The sequence below is a fragment of the Panulirus ornatus genome, chromosome 59 (assembly GCF_036320965.1).
Source record: "Panulirus ornatus isolate Po-2019 chromosome 59, ASM3632096v1, whole genome shotgun sequence".
Lineage (NCBI taxonomy): Eukaryota > Metazoa > Arthropoda > Malacostraca > Decapoda > Palinuridae > Panulirus > Panulirus ornatus.
In genome coordinates, this window is record NC_092282.1 from 2,291,655 (window position 1) to 2,310,783 (window position 19,129).

A 19,129-nucleotide genomic window follows, 5' to 3' on the forward strand; every position below is an offset into this window, starting at 1 on the left:
CTCTGGACCTTTCCTAGTAGTTCTTTGTGTTTCTTTAGGTTCGGTGACCAAATTGGAGAAACATATTCTAGTTTTGGTCTTGTGTTGGATGTGAACAGTTTGCTGGTAACACGTTAGGTCAAATGTCGACTCTCAAGCCACTGTCACTAGATGATATATTGACGGAAGCCTGACGTCCGTGTGTTCCATCCACAGTACTTTGCGTTCGTTCAAGATTGTCTAGATTTCCTCATAAGTTGTGATAGTGCTTCGTGGTCTCTGGTTCTCTTATGGCTTTGTCATCATCTGCGAACTTATGTAGACATGAGTCCAGTCATTCTGGCAAGTCATTCAGATAGATCAAGAAGAGCAGTGGTCCCAGGGCCGAGCCCTGCGGTGCGCCACTCGTAACCTAACACATTTCGAGAAAGCTCCTCTGCCTTGCGTCCTCTTGTCTCCCTCCCGTAATGAAGTCTTGTGTGTAGCGTAGTAGCCTTCCCCTCGTTCCTGCCGAGAGAGGTTCGGCTCTGCACCAGCCTCCGCTGTGCCACACTATCAAATACCTTCTAGTGGTCCAGACACCACAATCCACACATCCGTCTTTGTTGTTCCAAACACGAGCTCACTCTCTGGTACAGGACCACCGAGAGCTTTGGTACACACGACCTTTCCCTGAGGCCGTCTGTGTGTTCGGTTGTGTGTTTTTGTGTGTGTGTGTGTCAGTAATTCTTTGTATCTTTCCAAACAAGTGTCTTGCATAATTCCATGTCATATCCTCTACTTCTTCGATCCTTACGTCTTTTGGAAAGAGTTTACAGATGACAGTATCGAACTGGTTTGTGACCTTAAGGGCTGTAATCATGTCACATCTTACTCATTTGTCTTCCATAATGGGAAGATTTAAATGCCTCGAACTTTTTCCTGTATGTCAGCTTGTGGTACCGTCCATGTTGACTTCGTGTGGACCATATGTATCAGCACCTCAGGTTGCTGCAGGTCTGGTGACCACACCTGTGACACACAGTCTGGTTTTGCCTCATGTACGTAGGATGTGAACACTTGCTCGCTATATCCTCATCCACCGACGTGAACGATCTTCTGTTATATTTTCCAGTATGTCTTCTTAAGTGTTCCTCTCCCAGAGGTGTGACTCTGGGCCACGGGTTAGGGCCGGTGTTGGGGGGCGGGGGAAGGTCATGGGTGGGTGGGGGGGGGTGATCGTTGCGGTAGCCTCCAAGGTCACACAGTCGACCTTTGCATGGCTGATAACACCATCACATCCTCCTTACTACCTTCACTGAAAATATAACCGTAAAGGTGTTATTGAAGACTTTGATAAAATAGAACGTATTAAAGAAGTATTTTTGATCCTAATTTTCTTATAAAACTGAAGCTGGAAATCGCCGGAGGTAAATATCACTGACTGGCAACTGCTCTTCACCGCAGGTGGCGGCACGTGCTCCTGGGGAGGGAGGGAGGACAGGAGAGGGGGAAACTAAACCGTTGGAAAGCGACCAACCCAGGAAGACCCGTTTTCTGTTGAACATCGATGTGTGGTGGATGGTTTAGTGTACATTGTCGTAGTAATGATGGTCTGCTCTGTGTGTCTCTACCTACCTACCTGTCTGCTTACCTGTGGGTGCTGACGACGAGGTTTTGCCTTGAGGCAAAGGGCAGGAGACAGCTGTGGACCGTCGGCTCCTGTCTAGGCAGTTTGTCACAGAGGAAGAGACGGGAGACGGAGGCATTAGTCACGAAACAAGATGAAGGCAAGAGACGACCAAGGAGAAATACCAGTAGACATTACATGTAAGTAAGGAGGAGTGAATGATGTCAGTCATGGACGTGAAGCGAAGTATGTGTTTAGCATTGTTCTCAGACGATCGATGTGTAAACCCTCGCACTTCCCGGTGCTGACATATATTTCCCACCTGTGAGTGTTGATGTATCAGTGTGTTTGTCAGGTTGCGGCTGGAGTTACTTAGTTGCTCTAATGTACTAATTTCCCAACATAGCATCGCCTTGCTAATGTTGATATAGCACAACGCCGCCCATCACCAGGGGTCACTGATGTGGATGGGGAAAGAGAAACGGTCCAAGGACTGATCCCCGTGGCACACCACTTCTTACGTCCAACCGTCTTGAGACTCGACCGTCAGTTCGCTCCTCTTTCTTTACAGCCAGTCAACCCTGCAACTACCGAAGTGTGACGTCATCTGTGTCTTATTAATGTAGTAATCTCCAATGTAAACATATCAGACACATGTAAAATGTTGCCACGTATTGACAAACGTAACTTCCTCCTGAAAAAGTTTACTCATTTGTAATTACGATTGATATACAGGGTACGGGGGACAAAAGGAATTAGGACTATATATATATATATATATATATATATATATATATATATATATATATATATATATATACACACCAAGAATACAAAAATAGATTTGCGTGATAATTTCTGATAATTTCCCTGGGGGCAGCCCCAGTCATATCACTGGCAACATTGGTCATTAATTTGTAAATTTTTCATCCACTCATCCAAGTAGTTACTGGAGCTTGTTTTCCTCTGGCCTGATTGCTTGCTATCGCTGAGGTTAACGAGCCGGGCAGTCTCTCGGGTGATTAGCGAGAAGACAGTGACTAATTGCAGTTAGTGATGATAGCAGTTGATATACATGTGTGAGAACCAGAGAAGGTAGACATAATCTATTGCTATAGATTGGATCACTCTGCTATATCGTTTTCTGTTGTTCACTGGTGAAGTATAGACCATAGTTGCTCAGGTTATTTGGCATTTATGATAAATGTACACTAATGATAAAACTTAATTATTCACTGGCTAGTCCTGGATATTGCTCAGTTACATTGGATTACATTATTTAGTACTACAAAGATCGTCTTGGCAGAGCAGATATTGTGTGTCACACGAACATTTCTTCAACCTTATTTAAGGTCCACACCACCTGCTCCCTCCCATCATTCCTGTACGCCAGCAACACTCACGTGAGGCCACACTGCTTTGCAGCCTGAACCTCTCTACACCTACAGACCCATGTTCTACACAGGCGAAGTGTCGTATTGGCAGTGCCACACCAGACAAGATGGAGTTCTAATTATATACATGATGTTCATAATTATCGCTACTCCGATGTTCAGTCCTCACGCCAACATTTGTACAACCCGTTTCCTCATAGATAGATAAATAGGATGAGGGAGATACGAGAGGAGGAAGAGACTTCGTTTCCAGAGCTTAGGTGTTCCAGGGAGGGAGGGAGGAGGTGTCATGACGGTGTGTGTGTGTGCGCCTCCAGCAGCACACACCCCAGAGACGTATACACAGACGGCTCTCCTCCCGCGGCCCTGTGACGTACGCGTGTGGCTGTCCTGCTCTGACGACACGGCAATGGTTACTCTCTCTCTCTCTCTCTCTCTCTCTCTCTCTCTCTCTCTCTCTCTCTCTCTCTCTCTCTCTCTCTCTCCAGATTCACTAAGGTTACACATTTACCCATGATCAACCTCTGACCCCTCCCCCAACCCTCCCCCACATTCCTGCTGGCGCGGGGGGCGAGAGCGCTGGTCCATCAGCAGCGGTGACCCAGGGTTCGATTCCCGTGGTCTTGGAATACCTGGAATGGTTGGAGTTGTTCCCAAATTGAGCCTGTAGGTGATAGACTGGAATTCCAATTATCAGGAACGTAGTTACACGCAAGATCTCGATTAACCAAGACTCTAATAAGGACCCTCGATATTATCTATGACCCGGTTAACAGGAATCTTGATCATCCGGGAGACGGTTAACTGGGATGATGGTTATCCAGGACGCGGTCACCTGGGATCCAGATCATCCGGGGTCCAGCTGATCGGGATAATGATTAACCAAAAGCCATTAACCACTTCAGACTATAAAAATCACCTCAGACGTTGTTAATCATCCGTAGTAGGTAATGACCCTGTAGCAGATCAAACCACGGCCAACCATCGTTACGTTACTCGTTATAAGCCAGCCTTGGCAACGCCGCCGACCTCCCAGAGTTGCCAATGTGGCGGGTGGCGGCCAGTTAGTATTTTTGCCGAAGCGATCAAATATACATCGTTAAAGAAGGTATCCCACAAATAGTCTTTTTTGTCCTCATTTTCCTGTATGGCTACATAGTGAACGTGTTGTGTATTGGTAATTAAGTACACAATAATGTTGTGTGATTGACGTGTGAGACGTATATTGACACATATACAGTGAGGTAGGAACTACAGCAACATGATGTCACGGTTTATATAATATACAGACCTGTTAACGTTGTAGACACTCATTATATAAGTGGTGGTCGTAGTCCACTGTATAAGACGTAGTGGTTGTATATGGAAGGTGTAGTGGCAATATAAGACACAGTAGTTGTAGATGGAAGGTGTAGTGGCAATATAAGACACAGTAGTTGTAGATGGAAGGTATAGTGGCAGTATAAGACGTAGTGGTTGTATATGGAAGATGTAGTGGCAATATAAGACGTAGTGGTTGTAGATGGAAGGTATAGTGGCAGTATAAGACATAGTGGTTGTAGATGGAAGGTGTAGTGGCAATATAAGACACAGTAGTTGTAGATGGAAGGTGTAGTGGCAATATAAGACACAGTAGTTGTAGATGGAAGGTATAGTGGCAGTATAAGACGTAGTGGTTGTATATGGAAGATGTAGTGGCAATATAAGACGTAGTGGTTGTAGATGGAAGGTATAGTGGCAGTATAAGACATAGTGGTTGTAGATGGAAGGTATAGTGGCAGTATAAGACATAGTGGTTGTAGATGGAAGGTATAGTGGCAGTATAAGACGTAGTGGTTGTAGATGGAAGGTATAGTGGCAGTATAAGACATAGTGGTTGTAGATGGAAGGTATAGTGGCAGTATAAGACATAGTGGTTGTAGATGGAAGGTATAGTGGCAGTATAAGACGTAGTGGTTGTAGATGGAAGGTGTAGTGGCATATGTGTGTTAAAGGTGACTTTTTAAAGGAATCCAGTGACCCCCACCACAACGTCATCATGAGCCATCCTCGCGCCACACACAGCGTTTCATCATCACATGGATCATAATGTGACGTCATCATTATGGGTCAGACATTTACCTCAGTCGTACTAAGGCGGGTAGCAAACGTCGCTATATTTAGCTCAAGTGGAGGAGACTCAGGAGGAGCCCTCCTCCCGGGGACACGAGGCCCTTAACCTGAGTGTAAACATCCTGTGCCACGCTGGACAGGCCAGGACCCCCTGTGGTGCAGGCCACACAGCAGACCCTCAGGGAAGGTGTATGACAGATAATGTTCAGGTGATGGGAATCCACCAGTGTTTAACCCCCCCTCCCCCCTCCTGCACTGTTACAATAGGTAATTAGGTAATTATCATATGCGGTGAGATAGTTACGATGACGTAGGCGATGCAGACGATAACGAACGAGCAGTTAGTGTAGTGGTAATTAGATAATGACACACAGGCAGCTACACAGTTATAAATGGGTAAGTAGGTAATGGCAGATATACCATTAGGTTACTGTAAGAAGTGATTAGGTAATTACTAATTGGAAACTAGGTAATTATGAATTGGTAATTAGGTAATTACAGGGTCATCTGGCGGCAAAGGATCTGGTGGTGAGGATGTAGCAGGAGTCAGGATGTTGCCTGCCACTCCAACCCGGCCTTGCGGTGTTTTAACCCCTTCAACACGACGGTACGACCCTTCAACATGACGGTACGACACCCTTCAGCATGACGCACGACCCTTCAGTACGACGTTACGACCCTTAGAACGACGATACGACCCTTCAACACGACGATACGACCCTTCACCATGACGTACGACCCTTCAACACGACGCTACGACCCTTCAGCATGACGTGCGACCCTTCAACACGACGCTACGACCCTTCAGCATGACGTACGACTCTTCAGTACGACTGTACGACCCTTCATCGCGACGGTACAACCCTTTAGAACGACGGTACGACCCTTCAGCATGACTTACGACTCTTCAGCACGACGGTACGACTATCGGTTACGATGGCCTGGCCTTTGACCCTGACCTTAATGTAAGCTGTTGTTTTATCTCTCTCTCTCTCTCTCTCTCTCTCTCTCTCTCTCTCTCTCTCTCTCTCTCTCTCTCTCACACACACACACACACACACACACACACACACACACACACACACACACATACACCCCACCTGACCCTTGACCCTGACCATCTATACACCTCACGGATGAATGGCGTCTTGTGTGTGTGGCCAAGAGGAACTTCCTTTGGAGTTAGGGTAGGTAGCCGGAGCAACACTTGCAGGAGATAAGGGAGAGAGATACCGCAGTAACCCCACACCAAGACGAGATAACGCCAAGATAAGACACACCAGAAATGTTGAAGGACAAGATAAGGGAGGCACACCCATCGCGGGAGATAAGGGGAAGATATGTTAGGGTCGTAACGACGAAGGTAGGAATGGTAGTTCGAGCGGCCAGGTATGTGTTGGTGCAGAGGGACGATATGGTGATGACTGGTGGGGTCAGCCCAGCCATGATGTGGTCCTGTATGACGGAGTCTGATGTTTGCCTGGATAGGGCTGAGGAGTCTTGACATGAAATGACCTTGAAATTCCTGTTTGTTGTACGTTTGAACCTTAGAGCTTGTACAGATGGTCTGAAAAATGGGGGTCGTGAGCTGTGGTCATCTTGCCTTCAATGACTTAATTTGAATATTTCTGTTAATAATAGTTTAATGGGTATTTAGTTGTGGTTCTTCTGAACTGATAATGTTTCAGGGGGTCATCCTGGAGATGACCTCAGGGAAAGGCAAAAAATGTACGACTTTTTCAGGACATTTCCAAAGCCACAGTGAAACAGTTTTCCTGACCCCTCCTGTACACAAGAGATATTTGAATTATGTGTGAAAGTCGGTGTGAAAAATGGTGTCAGAGTTGGCCGAGGTATATTGTAAAAAGTCATGACTTTTGACCTTTAGATGAATGTACGAAACCTGAGGTCAACTTGTGGATAACGAAGATAAATAAAAAGAATCTGAAATAAGGTCCAGGGGGAAGCGGGCAGAAATAAGCTCTGCGTATTTTCTTAAGATAATCAGCGCGATACAAGTGGAGATAAGAAGAGGAAATATAGCATAATGTTTGTTGATGAAGCAGGGAGGAAACAGATAACAGGATAAAGGATGAATATTATGTGCTGGAGATGATCCGAGAGCTAAGACTAGAACAGAGAAGGATGAAAAACAACCTAAGTCGTGGAGAGAACACCACACGGCAAGTATGTCGACTGCTGGGAGTGGATGTGGCAAGTGTGGGGTATGGCAGAGTTCCTGGCTGCACCGGTAACATGGATGCCATAGGGGGAGACTCTCTCTCTCTCTCTCTCTCTCTCTCTCTCTCTCTCTCTCTCTCTCTCTCTCTCTCTCTCTTCCCACAAACCCTGTATGATCAAGAAAAAAAGGCACTTCGTGCCCACTGAAAATCTTTCAAGAAAAATTATCCAAAGTAACGGTTGCAAATTAGGAGACGTAATGTGAAGGAAAGTAGAGAGATTAAGAAAAGACGGAACAATAAAGGAGAAAGAGCGACAAGAAAAGGACACAAAAGAAGCCAGAGCTGCAAGCACGGAAAATGTTGTAAAGTTCCTGGGCGTGGTAACGAGAGAGGTGTGACGTCACATGTAAACAGACGAAGAAGAGAGCTATTCGGGGCTCTGGACACTGCATTCTTCCGCTACCCAGGGTGGTGTATGTAGGCTCCGGATATTGTAGTTATTCGGCCACCTAGGGTTGTGTATGTAGGCTCCGGATATTGTAGTTATTCGGCCACCTTGGGTGGTGTATGTAGGCTCCGGATACTGCACTTATCCGGCCACCTTGGGTGGTGTATGTAGGCTCCGGGTATTGTAATTCTCTGGCCGGCAAGTGGGCGTACAAGGAATCGTGCTATAGAGAGCCACTCATGCTTCGTGAAGCACTACCTTGTGTCCGAGAAATACTTCACTCTCGGGTTTGTTGTGGACGTCTTGAAATATGTGCTTCATTTGTTTCGAATGAGTGTTTTGCATGGCTCGGATCTCACTGTACTACCTCGCCAACAAAGTAAACATTTTCTTTCAGATGACTCTATATTAATCAGATTATTTAATTCTTTGAGTATTTCTTTGAGTATTTCTTAAAATTTTGTGTAGTCGTAATTATTATTAGATCTGTTTTATTTGGGTTTCAGTAGACTGTTTCAAACACCCGAACGGTACACTCGTCCTAGCCATTTACTGTGACCAGATACAAGATACATGCCAATCCCTGGTACTAGAACCAGATACGAGGTACGTAGTGGAGTCTGGTCCGTGGACCAGATGCAAGGTCCCACTACCTGGTAGTTGACAGATAACTGTATGTGCGTGAGGTTGACCCATGTGCAGTACAAGGGTCCCTTGTCTTACTTGTCCGCTTCACCGGTTCACAGAATCAGAAGTCGGAATATGGTAATGTGCTCGAGATGAATAGATGCAAGCCTGGTGACGAGTCTCTCTCTCTCTCTCTCTCTCTCTCTCTCTCTCTCTCTCTCTCTCTCTCTCTCACTGAGTCAGTCTCGTTGGGTCTGATCACCACAGATGGCGTGGCCATTCCAGCCGCGGAAGATATTCCCATCTTTATAACTCCCAGGATGGGTCCGCTCCCGGCATTACATCTCAGAGACTCGCTTCATGTCTTTGATTCGAGATGTAGCACGAAGAGAGCGTCAGGCCGGAGAGAGAGAGAGAGAGAGAGAGAGAGAGAGGGTAGCAGAGAGGGGCCTGGGAATGTAAGGTGAGGAGTGCACGCAAGCACTTGAGTGTAGCCTGAAGGGCCTAAGATATAGGGTAAGCTTGAGGGACCGGTCGTTTCCTCGGTGGTTCGAACACATGCACGAATGAATCCATCGGGGATACGACTCCTTACGAACGTTCGGAACGACCCTTGAGAACGACAGTAGGGGCTCCTGGCTGTGGTGCGTTGATGTCTGTGATGGACACAGTACTGTGAGGTTACAGTTGACGTCATCATACTCATAGGTCGTACCCTCATGGTGAAGGGAATGAGGATCGTAAGTGGTTCGAACGACTTTGAGACAGCCAAGGTCGTGACCTGTTCCTTCATGTTAAGGGTGTCCAACCCACATGGAGGGGTTGACAGCATTATGACCCACTGGTCAAAGGTTCTCTTAACGCTCGGGTGGTGGGACAGTGACGTCATCTGGTCCCAGCAGGCAGCCTGCTGCTCAGCCCGACCTGCTCTGGACTGCAGGACACACAAGATGGCTCTGTGTCCCAGCCTTTCTCGAGCTCTGTCTAGTATTTGTTTATAAAAGTTTTCAAGTTTGTTCCGGTTGTTTTCTAAGATTCTAACACATGTTAGAAATGAGAAAACCAGTATTTATAGTCTCTAGTTTCTAAGTTATTCTTTTTGTTGTGAGGGGAAATTAGGAACGGAACAGGAGGTGGTCAAGTAGCTGTAACAATCACTGAGTAACAAGAGCTACGGTGTTGTCATTGTTACTTGCATGATGGGCAGGAACACATTTAGGAGATGCAGTAAAGGGGGAAACCCAACAGAAGCTGTTGGTCATAGATGAGGTGAGCCGTGGGGAGTTGCTGGGGAGAGCCGTGAGGACGCTGGGGAGCGACGTTTGGGAGGTTGGGGGGGGGAGTGCTGGGAAGAGCCATGGATGTGCTGGGGAGAGCCATGGGGGTGCTGGGGAAGAGCCATGGGGGGGGGGTGCTGGGGAGAGAAGCCGTTACTTCCGTGTCGAGGTGTCGAAGGCCAGCAACACAAACCAGCCAGCCAGTGATGGAGAGCCAGGGCTGCTGCTGCTGTAGCTGCCACACAGAGACACTCTTCAGCAGAGGCCACGCCAGAACCCCCTCCTTCCGTGGCTTGGCCAAGGTCCCTCATCTGTGTCCACTCTGTCCTCAACTGATGGGATGGTAGTGTGGAGGTGCATGTTGCTGCGCCTGTCCCTCCTCCAGTTTGGAGATGACGTAGTTGGGTATCTGTCTCTTGTTCCTTATATTTACCGACGCGGGAGTACGTGGTGCTCTGACCTGCAGGGGGCCCCAGCGCCATGGCAAGTTTCTCGTCTCTCTTCCCACAGAGTCGTACATATTCTCTGCCACATATTGTGATACAGACGAGTGTGACTGTTGGGTAATGTAGTGTTCATGACAGCCATGCTACAGGTGCGGGTACATAGTTAAGACCAAGCAAGTGGTGTTTGCTTTGTTGCGTCTGAGAAGATTCGTTCTTCATGTACGACAAAAATGCTTTTTTTTTTTTTTTAATGAGATGTTTATTTTGTTCTTGTAAAGCGTATACGTAAGTGAATAGCAGAGAGAGAGAGAGAGCCTACGACCCTTTCCCTGCACCTCATTCGAGTACCTACGGTGAGATCTTGCATCGAAGCAGGATTGGAGTGTAGAGGACCTACCTACATACCTACCTACCTACCTACCTACCTACATACATACATACATACATACATACATACATACATACATACATACCTACGTCCTACATACATACATACATACATACGTCCTACGTCCTTGCCTCGAGTCAGGGGTCGGGCAGGCAGACAGTCCCTGAGTATGTGTTTGATCAGTATGAGATGATCCTTCACCTGGCATCATACTCACATGGCTCAGCGGAACAGCTCCTCCCCCGTCATACTGCACTAATCTGGCCACACCACACAGTCCTCGACCGCCATGTTTCTTTAAGCATCTCTATAGAAATCCCTCATATCAATCCACTGCTGTGATGTAATCCCCCTCCCCGTCAACCAGGTAATCATCCACTGCTGTGATGTGATCACCTGCCTGGATCTCCTCACAGGTGTAACGTAATCACCAGTAATTGATTCCCTGCTGCCGTCGTATCAAGGGTTGACCTGTTCAGTTCTGTGATGAGGTTCGACGATGACCAGATTGCGTCTGTTGCTTTAGAGGTTCGTGACCGGATTGCGTCGGCTGCTTCAGAGGTTCGTGACCAGATTTTTTCTGTTGCTTCAGAGGTTCGTGACCAGATTTTTTCTGTTGCTTCAGAGGTTCGAGACCAGATTTCTTTTGTTTCTTTAGAGATTAGGGATTAGATTTCTTCAGGGATTCGTGACCAGATTGCGTCGGCTGCTTCAGTGTTTCACTCAGATGGTTGTGGTATGGTAATGAACCATGTTCGTAGCTCTCGTACATAGTCTCATCTCTTCAGGTCAGGTTAGTAAACAATGAGAAATGACTGCGTAACTGACGGACATGTCTTGCTTTCAGTCCACGTTTTAGTGACTCCGATTGTGTATTTCTTGATAGTGGCGGGAATGGTGCTGGGGAGAAGCCATTTACAGTATCCTCATTACCACTGGCCTGGCTAGAGTGGTGCTGGGGAGAAGCCATTTACAGTATCCTCATTATCACAGGCATGGCCAGAGTGGCACAGGGGAGAAGCCATTTACAGTAACTTCACTACCAGAGTGGTACTGGGGAGAGGCCATTTACAATATCTTCATTACCACAAGCCTGGCTAGAGTGGTACTAGGAAGAAGCCATTTACAGTATCTTCATTACCACAGGTCCGGATGGAGTGGCTACTGGGGAGAAGCCATTTGAATTATCACCAGCCTTGACAACATGCACGCCGAGCCAGGCGGAGTGGTACTGGGGAGAAGCCATTTAAAGTATCCTCAGACGTGACAGTACAATCACACAAACACACACACACACACACACACACACACACACACACACAACTTTGAAGTGGCACTTTTTGAGATGAAAACTTGGTGACGTATTTGTGGTGTACGGGGAGGGAGTTTAACACTCGTGGGGGCCACATCTCTTGAACGTTGTCAACCATCACACAACTTGAATTTCTGTGAGTCCTTTGTACACGTCCCTGGCGTCCCTAGGGATGGGGGTTGGACCATCCTGCCCCCCCCCCCCCACACACACACACACACACACTCTGAAGGACGTCCCCAGCAGGAGGCTCAGGGAAATCCTTCAATCTGAAGGACCCTGTGACCAGTACCCTGGTGTTTCCAAGCTCCTTTCATATGATTCATTCCAACACACACACACACACACACACACACACACACACACACACACGTACAGTAAGGCTAGTGACGTAAGACACATTTATATACAGTGTGACGAGTGACTCAAAACTTACGAAAGCAGATGATGAAGGAATACACAGCGCATTGTACGATGGTAGATACAACGAAGATAGAAGATCAGAAGAAACTTGATATCTTTACTTATCTCTTGATAGATTTATTGGCAAGATAGATAAGATAAGCAGTCACTAAATACTGCTGAAATATTTTGGATATTGTATGAAGAAGTGTCACCATAACGTGTAGTAGTGTATGTGTGTGTTTTCTGAAGGGATGAATCATATATAGATATAACTGTATGACTTTAAGCGGATTACATGAAAAGGAAATATCTGTACGATATTTAGCGTGGAATTATATTGAACGATATTTTGTTTAACCATACATTTTATTAAGAGGTTTATTCCTCAAGTTTTGGCAATGATTAAAAAAATGTTTTATGTGAATTTTAGTAAGAGGTTTTGTATATATGTTTCGCAGTGGATTACAGTAAGGGGTTTTGTATGGTTTTTATTAGTGCACTGTATTGAGAAATGTCTGCAATATCAGCAGGGAATTATATTGAAAGGAATTTTGTATAATGTACTAAAGTAATTGTATATGATTTTTGATATTGTATCTAATATATAAAAAGGAATTTTTCTTATAAATTTATTTGTGAAGTATATTAAAACGAAATCTCATATAACCGTAGGAATTAATTACATTACGAGGGACTTTTATATGATTTTTAGAGGTGGATTATATTAAAAGATTTTTGTTATTATTTTTAGTGAAATTTCGTTGTATAGATACGTGACGTATCTTTTCCCGTGGCATTACGAGAATCCATATGCCTCTAACATGGTTACTGTATCCTGCTAGAGCGTTCTAACACATCTAATGGGTCCTAACATACCATGGCTCCATAGCGAACGGCTCCCAACATAACAGTGTTCTGGAGATAATGGGTTTAAGATATTAGCGTAGCAGAAAATAACAATTAATAGGGAGAGGATACTCAGTGTTTTACTCACTGAAACAAGGAACACCACTGGATTAAACATCGACACTTCCAAAAAAAAAAAAGAAAACCAGATGGGTGATTGTCTGGAGTACCCGATCAACAGAGAAGTTGAGGAGCAGAAAATATGTATAGCTGGTGTGAGGAACAGCTTCACAACACAAGGAAGATGTTCGGTGAGCCCTTAGCCTTAGCGCTGCCCCAGGCAAAATCTCGTGGTAGGCAACCTCGCCTCCCTCCTGACCCATTCCTCCCTCCATCTACTCTTCCTCCCTCCTGGTCTGCCTTCCATCTGGACAGCCTCCCGACCCCCCCCCCCCCCCCCACACACACACACACACACACACTATCCCTAATCACAGACCCCAGACACCTTAGCCTTAGGCATGGATTAGCCGGCAGTTTAGAGCCAACGAAAACCCCCATCATTGTAATGCGTTGTGATAACTGGGTATTTAATCCAATCAGCGTAAGATCCTTCAGGGTGTAAACTGCTGGTTTCTTGGTTTGACTTTTCGTTGATCGAAGGAATTTGATCATTCTTATTTATTTGCTTCATCTTGAGCACCGTTCCCTGTGTGTCTGACCTCGACATCAGGAGGGTGCGATCCCCAGGTACGACGGTACAGCCTCTGGGTGTGGTGGCATGATGACCTTTGACCTGAACGTTTAAGGCCCGGGTCAAAGGCCATGGGCCATCCCAGCCATGGGTCATCCCGTCGTGCTCAGGGATCCCCACAACTTTCTGTCATGATGATGATAACAGGGCATGACCTGCCCTCTGACCTCTCCTGACTTTGAATGACCTGCTTTAACCCCTGACGTGTGTGTGTGTGTCTCCTGCCGCAGGATGGGCGACACGTTCCGGGCGCGAGACATCAGCCTGAAGGCGCAGAAGAAGCTGCTCAGCAAGATGTCTAACAAGAGTATGGCCAAAAACTTCATCGATGACACCCACGCCTCCATCTTGGACAACATGTACACCCTGGCCAAGGCCTACGTGAGTACTACCTGTACATGTACGTGTGTGTGTGTGGGTGTGTGTGTGTCTGTGTGTGTGTGTGTGTGTGTCATAACTATTTTTATGTTATGAGGAGTGTTTTACATTCATGTTGCCTCGTCTCTTAACCTTTTAAGTAGTATACCATGTCTTTACTTGTTTATGTACACACACACACACACACACACACACACACACACACACACACACACACACACACACACCACCCTGAGCAAACTACATTTATAAGTGTGTGTGTGTGTGTGTGTGTGTGTGTGTGTGTACACAGTTGCCTTGAGGAGCCGAGTTTGGTTTGAAGTAATTATGTCGATATGTTTGGGTATGTGAGGCTGTGTGAGGGAAGGCTCTGGTAATTGGCTCAAACAAGGATAATAAACCATCATCTGGGGAATTAGAGAGAGGTAAAGAGAGAGCAATTAGCTCACTTGATGGGTAGTTAGGCAGTGGTAGACTGGGGTGTGTTGGGTTGAGGGGGAGGGGGGGTGGCAGTGGGTGTTGCACAGTGGTCGGGGGGGGGGGGGGGGTTGTGTCTCCTCCTCCTCCCAGCTGGTCACAGGAGAGGAAGGGAGAGGAAATAATTGGTTCCTCGGAGCACGTACCATCCTGATTGCCTCTCGCAACTCCTACTTTATCTTAAGTCTCCTTTAACTTAACCCTGATCCTTGACACGACCTGGGTCCTTCTGAGGATACTGGACGTACTGTCCAGGGCGGCCCTGACGTGTTGCTCAGGGCGGCCCTGACGTGCTGCTCAGGGCGGCCCTGACGCCCTGCTAAGGTGGTTGGGTCCATAACTGCTCTGTCAACAGCAGCCTGGCTTCACCAGGGGCCACCTCACACGCACCTCCTTTCTTCTGTCTCTCTCTCATATTTCTTCATCCTTATTGTAATTCTGTAGTTACACGACGCACTCGTTTCTTTTATATATATATATATATATATATATATATATATATATATATATATATATATATATATATATATATATCACATGACTCTCACAACATCAACTCAAACAGGCTGGATCACCCCCGGCTCTCTCTCTCTCTCTCTCTCTCTCTCTCTCTCTCTCTCTCTCTCTCTCTCTCCCATTTTTTCCTTATCCCTTGGAAGTTTCAGATCCTGTCACCTTCTTTATTTTCTCCCCCCCCCCCACACACACACACAAACATACACACTGAATATCTTTCTCAAGTGTTCCACTTGGAAAATGACGAGATTTATTGTTAAGTTCTGAAATAAGTTCTCAAATCTTATTTAAGTTTGAAGTGTTACGATTTTCCTGTTTGATGATATCATCTTTCACGTAGTGCAGTGTTCGCTGCTCAGCAACTTAGATCTTTACTTTAGATGAGTGTTATAAGTAGATAACGACCAATTTGATTGTTTACTGCGACTTTCCCGAGTCAGAGCGTAGACCTGAAGGGCTAATTTCTCCCCCCCCCCCCCCGACCCCCCCCCCCCACCTACCACCCCAACCCCAGGGGGAGGATACTGGATCCCCCCCTCCCCCTCCCCCAAGAACCCAGGGATTTTACAGTGCAGTGCGGACGGGAAATGCGCATCACTGCGTCACTGGCTCCGTGGGTACGCGCGTCCATCCGACAGACGAGCAGACACAGGTTCGAAGCTCAGAACACAAGTGAACGAAACAGTATGACATTAAAGTGGTTCTCGCTGGAGTTGGTGTGTGCGGGAGAACGCTCAGGTGGAAGGTGTAGCTGGCGCAGCTGGAGCCCTGGCTGACGTCACAGTGTAAGCAGTGGAAACGGATCTCTCGATGTAAACGACCATTGTTGGAGGACGTGTGTCGTGTTGGAGGACGTGTGTCGTGTTGGAGGACGTGTGTCGTGGGTGGAAGACGTGTGTCGTGTTGGAGGACGTGTGTCGTGTTGGAGGACGTGTGTCGTTGGTGGAGGACGTGTGTCGTGGATGGAAGACGTGTGTCGTGTTGGAGGACGTGTGTCGTGGGTGGAGGACGTGTGTCGTGTTGGAGGACGTGTGTCGTGTTGGAGGACGTGTGTCGTGTTGGAGGACGTGTGTCGTGGGTGGAGGACGTGTGTCGTGGGTGGAGGAGGGACGGAACTCACACCTCACCATGACCTCATGTTGACCCGTCCACCAGTTGACCTGGGCTGGGGTGGGGATCATGGTGGACAGAGGCGTGAGTGTGGCCCACGTCTGGGCTGGGCATTACGTGACCCAGGGTCGGTAAAGCTGAAGACGTGGACTCCTGAGCACGACGGTACGACCCTGAACTATGCCGGTCCACCACAGCACGACCCTTGGCTACGATGGGTCGTACCGTCGTGTTCAGTGGTCGCACCGTCGTGTTCAGTGGTCGTACCGTCGTGCTCAGTGTTCGTACCGTCGTGCTCAGTGGTCGCACTGTCGTGCTCAGTGGTCGTACCGTCGTGTTCAGTGGTCGCACCGTCGTGTTCAGTGGTCGTACCGTCGTGCTCAGTGTTCGTACCGTCGTGCTCAGTGGTCGTACTGTCGTGCTCAGTGGTCGTACCGTCGTGTTCAGTGGTCGTAGCGTCGTGTTCAGTGGTCGTACCGTCGTGCGCAAGAGCTTGAAGGCCACAACATGACAATCCCGGCCAGGGAGCTGAGAATCACGTAGGCGAAAAGCTTTTGATATTGCTGTAATGTGTATATATATATATATATATATATATATATATATATATATATATATATATAGAGAGAGAGAGAGAGAGAGAGAGAGAGAGACGGGTGTATTGAGTGCGTGGCGACGGAGGAAGTGCGTTGTGCGCGGTGCGTTGATAGATACGCATCATCTTCAGTCAGTCGTGCGCATGACGGCACCACAACGCGTGACACACTGACACTAGTGTACAGGACCAGCAGGTTGCCTTGCCTTGCATGACGTGACAGTGTCATGAGCTGTCATATGACGAAATGTGAAGCCATTCTTTCCTCTGTCGCGTTTATATAAGATGTTATCTCTTATCATAACGTGAGCGGAAGTGGAGATAAGATTGTTCTTTCACCATTAAACTTCCCCAGGGTCTAGGGGCTGTTGTAAGCTGTCCTCAGCTTTAGCTGCACGTGATGACCGTCCTGATAGCAGCACGCTTATCTTGATGTTTACAAATAATTCAAAGTTTTATCTTCCATGTTAATAAAGACTTTTCATCATGGTGTACTGTACACACCAGGGGTCACTCCTCCTACCATGTACTGCCTCGTTAGTAGAAACGTAGTAGTGTGGGTATCCTGACGTCATAATCGAACCCCTGCGCTGTCGAAGCCACTGCGCCACTAGACCGGTCGTCTGGCGCAGATAGCATCTGTGTCGTCCTCCACGTCAAACGTTATGTACTTAGGTTCGAAGGGCAGGGTGCATCTGTATCATCCTCCACTGACTAACATTTAACCCTTCTCTTTCTTGACTCCAGGAGGAGAAGGAGGAGGAGTCACGTGCGCGTGATGCTACATGTGGATAGAAACAGTTATCTGTTGTACATATTACTGGACTTCCTGTAGGGCCCGTCCAGCCATACTGGGCACAGGATGGTGGACCTGTGTACAGGTCATGTGTCGCCCACAGAACATACCACGCACGACAGTATACTACTCGTGTATAACGAACATATCCTCAGTCTGTTTCTTGCTTGACGACCTGCGAAACATTCTTAGAATATGGGGAGCAGAGGTGTGTGTGTGTGTGTGTCTGTGTGTGTGTGTTGGGGTGGGTTGTATCAGTACAAGGAGAGATGCCGTCATGAGGGTACCAGGCAGGACCTGTGTGGCATCTTCGTCCATGACAACACTCCATGGTAAGGTGGAGCAACAGTTCACCTGAAGACATCCTCACGTCCGGGAGTGTTCTACCAGATATCTATCATTGTTATGACTATAACAGAAATCCTTCAAGATAACTATAACGTGTTAATGATAGATCTAACAGCCATAGAACTTCTGGGCCAAACTTTACAACGAAGTAATTGTGGTTCTGGTGGTTACGTATTAACCTTGCCATCAGTAAAGCAGACGTCACTTGACGTGATGATGATGGTGGTAGGAGTTGATACGACTGATGGCTCCCCAGGTGAAGGTAAACCCGTCGTGGTACATGTGTTCCTGATTCACGTGTCTAGTACGGGGCTGCAGGTGCCCAATACCCGAGGTTCAGGTGGTCAAGCTGTGCTTCACACCGACCTTTAAGGCAAGAGAGGACCAGGTGTGTGACCGCTGCTGGTGTGGACAGGTGTGTGTGTGTGTGTGTGTGTGACCGCTGCTGGTGTGGACAGGTGTGTGTGTGTGTGTGTGACCGCTGCTGGTGTGGACAGGTGTGTGTGTGTGTGTGTGACCGCTGCTGGTGTGGACAGGTGTGTGTGTGTGACCGCGGCTGGTGTGACTATAAAGCAAACACTCCCGGTGTTTGTTTCCACCCCTCATAAACAAACGGCCTTTGGATGCAGACGTAAATGGCTTTTCGATATAGATGTTATAAATGGCTTCTCCAGGGGACAGGAGTTAAGTAAGGCCAGTCAAGACCAAGCTCAGATGTATCTGCAGGTGGCCAGATATCCTGATTGCGGCCAAGGTCTTCAGGGTGGGGGTTTGGGGGGGGGGGGTCGTCTGAGGGAGGTTCAGCCATACTGAGGTTCACTTGGTAGGGTCGTGAGGTCGGTCATGTGTGGGTGTCAGTAGTCGTGTTCTCTGAGCAAAGGCTCAAAAGTTTGTACAGTGAACACGGGTTTGTATGTGCAGATAACGGGATAGTACATGCATGTGAAGTGAACACCAATTTACTTGGCTTACACAGATAATGGGATGATGAGACACAGATGTTCAAATTGTCGAAGCAGATGTTTCGCAGTTATTGAGTTTCACAGTTCAAGTACTGACGGGTTGAACTGAGACTCGTAGATAAGATAATCTTTATCTTAAGAGCAGAATATACCACGTTAGGTACATT

At 47.2% G+C, this 19,129-nt stretch overlaps 1 protein-coding gene across 2 annotated transcripts in view; it reads left to right on the top strand.

The window, feature by feature from the left end:
• The window catches only part of sigmar (Tumor necrosis factor alpha-induced protein 8-like protein sigmar), a 62,174-nt gene that overhangs the window by 28,514 nt on the left and 14,531 nt on the right, over positions 1-19,129 (top strand). The window contains exons 1-2 of one of the 2 annotated variants that reach the window (XM_071696421.1): positions 1,500-1,788; positions 14,011-14,161. In XM_071696421.1, coding sequence (XP_071552522.1) covers positions 1,529-1,788; positions 14,011-14,161 — 411 coding nt within the window. In that variant the 5' untranslated portion in view covers positions 1,500-1,528. Of the gene's footprint in view, positions 1-1,499; positions 1,789-14,010; positions 14,162-19,129 lie in introns of those variants that run through there. The other variant, XM_071696422.1, reaches the window with a different exon arrangement.